Source organism: Drosophila biarmipes, chromosome X (assembly GCF_025231255.1).
Source record: "Drosophila biarmipes strain raj3 chromosome X, RU_DBia_V1.1, whole genome shotgun sequence".
In the NCBI taxonomy this organism is placed as follows: Eukaryota; Metazoa; Arthropoda; class Insecta; order Diptera; family Drosophilidae; genus Drosophila; species Drosophila biarmipes.
In genome coordinates, this window is record NC_066611.1 from 6,481,624 (window position 1) to 6,489,670 (window position 8,047).

Consider the following 8,047-nt stretch of genomic DNA (forward strand, 5'->3'; position numbering starts at 1 on the left):
AGTTGAGCGAGCGGAGCAGCAGCTTTCCTCGGATTTCATTTCCGGCATGTTGCGGTTACGTTAAGTAACGGAGATTGCATCGCTAATGATGCAATTGTGTTTGGCGGAAATGAAAGCGGTTTCGTGTGACGACTTCGCGCGCTTAGCCGGCTCAAACACCTCGCCTTCTATCATCTCCTGTCCATGGAGCATATAGATCCAGCATCCCCCTCTCGCAAATCGCCATCAAGAACCAATGAAGCCGAAGGAAAACCGAATGAAAAATTATATGCCCGCTAATTGCATCTGCTTTGCTTTTTGCCCAGCTCTGGCGTATTCAAAATGAGAAAGGAAGGAGCGAACGGAAGTGGTTGTCGGGAAAAAAGAGATGAGGCCGCTCTCGGCGCTTCTCAAACAACCTGCCTTAATGAGCTCTCCATAATTGTTTAATTGGATAAGAAATAGAGTCACGGATGCTTGACACACTTCGCCGTCTGTCTGCTCGAAGCAGGATGGAAAAAAATAGCAAGGAGCGGAAAGTGGGGTGGCATCGATGCCAGGCCCACGAATCGGAGCAGCCACTGACCTACTGGCCTATTGATTTTCCTCCGGCAGACGACACCTCTTGAGCACCTTCCCGCTGATTTTGAGGCAGATTTTGCCACCCAGGCTGAATGCCAAACCAATTCCACAGATACATTCTATGCAAAAAGTGTATACATAGTTTCGCAAAGGTGGAATTTTTGAACTACAAGAAATTGGGATTAAATTTTCAAATATACAAGACGGCTAGGGAATTCCCTTAATTTTTTTTCGGCAACTGATTTGTTGTTGCACCAATATGTGAATTTCAAGTAATTTTTTGTTAAGTTTTTATTACCGGCCAATTACTTTGATTGTTGGTCTTTTAGTTATCGATATGATTTAGTGTTGATAGGTTGGTATCGAGATACCCCAACGAATCGGAGCAGCCACTGCCTTTCCAGCCATTTAGTTTATCTACAATTTTCTACAGCCTGAGGCAAACGACACCTCTCGAAACCTTTTCCTCTCATTCGGACTCAAATATTTCCTTCCAGTCTGAATGCTGAACCAATTTAACAACTAGCGGGGATCATGAGGTAAGTTGTAAACGGAATCTTAGGCCTGGCAGCAAATTATCCATATATTTTCTTAGCAGGGACAGAGGGCAAATCGGCCCCAATGGGTCTGTGGATTGCAACAATAGGTGAGTTAATAATTTACATTAGTTATTTTCGATTATATGAGAGTATTTATTATAGAAGCCAGAGAAGTATCCAGGTGCCGCGCTGTCCTTCTCGGGATCCCGATCTGGTAAGCACTCCGGAGCATCTGCGACCAGGATTTCGTGGGAGGACACATCGATATGATCCCAGCGATTTTGGGCTAACAGGAAGTGAGGAATGGCGACATCCACGGATGTTCCGGAATATGACCTGTAAGTTTATTTATTTTAAATATTTTAATTAGTAAGTTAAAAAACAACTAATAAATTTGGTAAAAGAAAATAGTTGTATATAGTTAAATGTAATTAGTTAAATTAAAATTGAAAAACATTTTAACTTTATGAGGATATACCAATTTATATTTTTGTAATTAAATGTTTTAACTTCTCCATAGATGAAACCGATGCTGCAGCTATGGAAACCTTTCGGCAGGCGCAACCACGTCGTCAACCCTATGAAACTGAGGTGAACTTAAGCAATTTGCCAGAGGAGTGCCTAGCGGATATGTCGGCACCTAACTTCGATCTCAGCATGCCATCCCAGATGTCCGATTTTCGGGGAGAGCTCCTAGCCGATGTTTCCGCTCCCGACATGAGTGATGTCTCGAAAACCACCAGTCATGTGGATAATGTATATGGCGAGATTCTGGATCGTTTTAAGAGCATTAGGGAACGTATTAATCGAGCGAATCAACTCAACGGTTCGGAGGATCCCTACTATCAACAGGTTACTATATATCACTTAGTTTTAAAATATTTTTAATGATATATCTTACCCAAAGACCACGCGACGCCGGATCTACACTCACCGCGATCCAAGTGGTCATATTACCAGCCATATTGATGAAACGACTGTTTCGAATACATCCTCTCTAGACTGCACGCCCGCTGGTCAGAGAGGTGAACCGGGACGTCGCCTTAACTTCTCCTTGCCCAACCGATCGGAGAACCTAATGGATGAGTCAATGCCCTTGTATCTCGATGCATCGCTACCAAACAACGGCCTAGAGGTCATGTCCTCCCAGGATTTTCTAGATAATGAGACAATGCCGGTGTTCGAGTCCCCTGGATCCACTTCGAGGAGTCACAATATGTCACATCGTTCCTGTCTGGAGAATGAGACTATGCCCTCGTTTGCCAATATCTCTGGAGTATCCCGAAGACAACACACTTTGCCCAGCGAATGTCTGGAGGATGTGAGCCAGCCATCTTTCGAAAGGAGCAGATCTCGTACCCAGAGTCCCAGGAGGCAGCAACAGATATCGATGCCTTCCCAGAACCTTTGGGACATCTCGGCGCCCTCGTTTGGGCACTCAACCGGGGACCCAACTGCCAATGAGTGCCTCGAAGATATTTCAATGCCCGCGTTTGAGGGGGTCTCGAATGTTTCCAGGAACAGAAGTCAAAACAGAAGTCTAAGGCAGAGGTCGAGGAATACTCGCAATATAAGTGACATATCTGCCCCGACTTTTGCCAGTTCAAGACGGGGTCAAACTACCAATGAATGCCTTGATGATATGACCATGCCTTCCTTTGGAAGAGTATCGAGTTTATCACCGAGCCGAAGTCGTCGCCAATTGCGCAGATCGATGTCAGCGCAACACATTAACGACATATCCGAGCCCATGTATGCCAGTTTTTCAAAAGGACCTATGACTAATGAATGCCTGGAGGAAGTAACCATGCCATCTTTCGGTGCTGTTTCGGACTCTTCCAGGGGAAGAATGTCTAGGAGACCATCAACATCATTCGCAATGCCCAGCGAATGTCTCGAGGATATGACAATGCCCTCTCTGGGAGGAATTTCTAGGGCCTCTAGAAGCAGAAGTCTTGATCGACACCTGAGAACCATGCCCTCGAGAATGACGAACGAGTGCTTGGACGAGATGACCATGCCATCGTTTGGTGAAGTCTCAGGCTCATCCAGAAGACAAATAACTATGCCGAGCGAGTTCCTGGATGATGTAAGTGCTCCATCCTTCGGAAGAAGCAGTTCCAGAGGATCGAGTAAACGGCAGAAAACCATGTCATTCAGGAATATCTGCGATACATCTGCGCCCTCGTTTGCCAACTCTACCAAATATGGGGACACAAATGAGTGCTTGCAGGATGTGTCGATGCCATCCTTTGGCGGAATGTCGGTATCACCGAGGAGGAAAAGATCCCAGCGACAGCAAATGACGTTGCCTACTCAAAATATAGGCGATATATCGGCACCGTCATTCGCGAGCTCGGGACGAGGTAATACGACCAACGAATGCCTTGAGGACATATCTATGCCTTCCTTCGGAGGAGTGTCTAATAATTCCAGGAGTCGGAGTCGAAAGCGCCAACAAATTTCCAGCCACCGATCGTTGACCAACGAGTGTTTGGATGATATGACCATGCCTTCAATGGGTGGAGTATCTGTTATGTCCAGAAGGCAAGTGACCCTGCCCAGTGAGTGCCTGAACGATGTGAGTGCCCCGTCATTTGGAAGAAGCATCTCTCGAGCTGACAGTAGGCGTCAGCGAACATTGCCGAGTGCCAGTTCCACCAGATGTCCACCGACGAATGAGTTCCTGGAGGACGTAACCATGCCATCGTTTGATGGTGTTTTTTCAACCTCCAGACGTAGAGAGTTGACCATGCCCAGTGAGTGTCTGGAGGACATGAGTGCGCCGTCCTTTGCAGGGACTACTGGTCCTTCCAGAAGACAAACCACTGGGCTACCGAACGAGTGCCTTGAGGACATCAGTATGCCCACCTTTGGCAATATTTCTAGTATATCGCGAAGAAGTGAGTGCTTGCCAGATGGGAGTCAGTCTACATTTAGAAGAAATAGATCGCTTAGGCGGAGTGGTCGAAGTAAGCGGAACTTAAGCAGAAGCCAAGCTTCCAATGATTGTTTAGAGGATGTAACAATGCCTTCATTTGGTGGAACATCAGGTGTTTCAAGAAGGAAAAGTACCTCCAGACATCAGAAGACAATGCCACCAGTAAGTGAAGTATCAGAAAGGACTAATGAATGTCTAGAGGATGTAACCATGCCATCCTTTGGAGGAGTATCGGGATCATCCAGAGCAAGAAGTCCACGACAAAGATCGATAACTTCGAGAAGAGGGCAGATGACAAGCGAATGTTTGGACAATCAAACAATGCCATCGTTTGGAGGTGTTTCCCAACAGTCAGGTCGAAGGACTCCTAGAGGACAGACTCAAAATATAAGCGGACCTGGATTTAAATCGAATGAATGTATTGAGGATATATCAATGCCTTCATATGCTGAAAATACACGAGCAACGATGGCAAAAAGCTCTTCATCAATGAAAAGGTCAAGACAAATGACAAACGAATGTCTTGAGGATGTGACAATGCCATCGTTTGGTCATGCTAGTCAAAGTCCAGTCAAAAACGAATGTCTCGAAGATGTTTCAATGCCTTCATACAGGGAATATACAGGATCGATGAGAAGAAGATGCCCCACACCTGTGCAAAGCTCAAGACAAGAACGGTTGGACGAAATGACCATGCCCTCCTTTGGTGGTTCACGGCGTGGACTGACTAATGAATGCCTGGAGGACATTTCCATGCCAGCTTATGAAGAAACTACAGGATCGTCTAGGGGCAGAAGCTTTAGGCAAGGAACGATGACCAATGAGTGCTTAAACGATATGACCATGCCATCGTTTGCTAGTTCATACAGAGGACCTGTTACCAATGAATGTCTGGAGGACATTTCAATGCCTTCTTATGAAGGAATACTAGGATCTTCCAGGGGAAAAAGACCAATAGCGACAATAATGCAACGATCCAGACAAAACACGATGACTAACGAACGTTTGGATGATATGACAATGCCATCTTTTGGTACTTCCAGTCGTGGGCCTGTTACCAATGAATGCTTAGAGGACATTTCAATGCCTGCATATGGTAGAAATTCAGTGTTGTCCGGAAGAAGGTCTACCACTCCCATGCAAAGATCTAATCAGGCAGCAATGACAGCGGAATGCTTGGATGATATGACTATGCCGTCATTCGGCAGCTCAAGTCGTAGACCTATTACTAATGAATGCCTTGAGGACATTTCAATGCCACCCTATAAAGACGATTCTGGATTATCTACAGGAAGAAGCCCTGCGCCAATGCAAAGTTTAAGAATGGGAGCGATGACCAACGAATGCTTGGATGACATGACCATGCCATCATTTGGTAGTCCAAGCACTGGACTTGCGGCTCGGGGAAGAAGTCCCAAGCATATTCAAATATTTCAAGAACCCATGACAAACGAATGCTTGGATAATATAACCATGCCATCGCTTGGCAACTTTAGCCGTGGTCCAGCTGCAAACGAATGTCTTGAAAACATTTTCAAGCCGAGAAACACAGATTCCTTCTTCGGAAGAAGCCCTATCCCAAGGCATAGGTCCAGACAGGAAATGACGACCAACGAATGTTTGGAAGACATGACCATGCCCTCGTATGAAGAGGTATTTGGTTCATCCAGAAGGCAGGTAACCATGCCAAGTGAGTACTTAAATGACGTGAGTGAACCCTCCTTCGCAAGGAGTGCCCATGACGGAACCAGTCGAAAAAAGAGAACCTTGGCGTCTCCAAATACTAGTTCACGAGGAAGAAGCCCTAGGCCACAGCAAATGTCAGTGACGAACGAGTGCCTGGAGGATATGACAATGCCAACATTTGGCGACGTCTCTGGGTCATCGCGACGTGGTCAAAGTGCCATCAGCAGCGCTCGCCTGGAGGACATCAGCATGCCCTCAGGACTCTCAAATCTAACTCAGTACAGCGAGTGCGCTGAAGATAGCGTGGGTGGAGGACGTGGACGTCGCACCAACGAATGCCTCGAAGATGTGAGTGCTCCCAGTTTTGCCCCGAGCAGTCGCGTGGCATCAAGACGCTTGCCCCATGTGAAAGACGAGTGTTTGGAGGATGTTTCCATGCCGCAGAATGAATCATTATCCAGAAATGATTCTAAGTCAATTGCGCGACGTCCACCAGACGTTTCCTTTCCTTTGGAAATGTTGGCCAACGAGAGTGCTCCCTCATATCTGTCACGGCGGGATGAGGCGGATAAGTCGGCCGACTGTTCGTGCTCAACTCCGGAACAAAGCTCCAGAAGTCGTCCCTGGGATGAGAAAAGTGCAGGTCGTTTGGAGGATGTGAGCATGCCCACCTTCGAGGACGTTTCCTATCAACCACGACGCCATCAATTGACAATGCCCTGCGAGAACTTGGAAGACGAAACCCAGCCGGACTTCTTCAATTCCACCGCATTGCCCAGTTCTACGAGGGCGGAGAAGCACCAGGGAAAGTCCCCTCGACAGGACCAGCAAGTAAACGGCAGCAAACAACTCGCCAACGAGAGTGCTCCGTCCATCCTAAAGGACGCCACAAAGGGACCTTCAGAAATGGTCAAGGAAGTGACCGTCCAGAGCTCAACCACCTCAGTGACAAGGATTTTTAATAACACATTAGAAAATGCGAATAACTCTGGGCAGCCCAAGGTCGAAGACCTCTCGATGCCGCAGTTCGAGACCACAGGCTCCAGTACCCATCAGGACTCATCCCTTCATGGCTTCCAATCGATGGAGAACTACAGGCCATTCGATGAACTTATATACAGCCAGAACTCGGTGGGAAATCAAACACAGCCCCAGACTCCTCAGCCTGCGAGGGCTCCGAGCCGCAATCGAAGTCTGCGTAGAACACCGAGTACACCGAGCACTTCAAATAGCCGAGGAGGAACTCCGCCAAGTGCTACCAGAACTCCGGGACAACCCTGCGATATGGTCACCACCAGTTATCCATATGGAAAACCCCATTGCTTTAGCCGAAAGCCCTGCTAGATGGACAAAATACATTGAAGATTTATATGTAAATTGGTTTTAAAACGGCCTGGTGGAATATTTTATACATTATTTTGTAGAGGGAAAGCAATATTTAAATAAAATTCAATAAATCAATATGCATACGTTAAATTTACAATTCATAGCTAATGCAAAATAATCAAATGTCAAGGAGAAACAAGAAAATATGAATTATGATTGCGAATTTCCAAAAACCGTGTTCAACAATTTACACCATATTGAGACAATTTCCGCGACAAAAAACAATGCAAGTTCATTGTAGCAGATAGAAACTGGTACATGCATATATTTCTACAAAATTGGTAACAAATAGGTTCAGGAATCGGGGAGGAAGCTTCCAGCGGAAGCGTGTTCATTGCTGGCTTTTTGCAGCCTTTTGCCGTCTGTTGTTTCTCCCATGCTCATTTCCTTTGTTACCGCTGCCCTTTTTTGTTGTTCCTGGCGATGTTAAGAGGGGAACGTAGGGGCTATATAGGTTAAATAAGGGTATCTGTATCTGTAGCAGACACCCGACGAGTGTTTCGAGCGATGCGAGCTATTTAAAAACAATTTATTTTTAGCAAGTCAAGCGCCACGAGCGAAACAACCTGTCGACCCACTGCATACCCACCCATCAAATAAGTACAGAGAAAGATATTTAAACAGAATACATTTCTTATTTTAACTTGTTATTTATTGGCATTAAACAAAATGTAAACCGATTTTCAGGAAGCTGTGTAAGTAGGAATAAGAAGTGTGTAAATAATATTTGGCGCCCAATGAGGGGCGAACCATTTATGTTAACGGAATATTCTATTAATAAGTGATAATAAAAATTAAAATCTGTAATGTTTATGTATGTTTTTAATGATATAACAAAAAGACTGGTTGATTTACTTGGGATAATTTAATATACAATTCGTATTAGATGCCAATTTATTGCAGTGTTTTTTTTGCATCGTATGCCCCCTAAGCT

The 8,047-nt window shown here is 45.6% G+C and overlaps 1 protein-coding gene across 1 annotated transcript; it reads left to right on the forward strand.

Annotated features, from left to right (window-relative positions):
- The first annotated feature begins 946 nt into the window (after positions 1-946).
- LOC108024830 (uncharacterized) lies at positions 947-7,210 on the forward strand. Its single transcript, XM_017094961.2, has 5 exons — positions 947-1,100; positions 1,157-1,207; positions 1,263-1,438; positions 1,621-1,952; positions 2,008-7,210. The coding sequence occupies exons 1-5, from the start codon at positions 1,096-1,098 to the stop codon at positions 7,069-7,071; spliced, it is 5,628 nt and encodes a 1,875-aa protein (XP_016950450.1). The 5' UTR covers positions 947-1,095; the 3' UTR covers positions 7,072-7,210.
- The last annotated feature ends 837 nt before the right edge of the window (positions 7,211-8,047 follow it).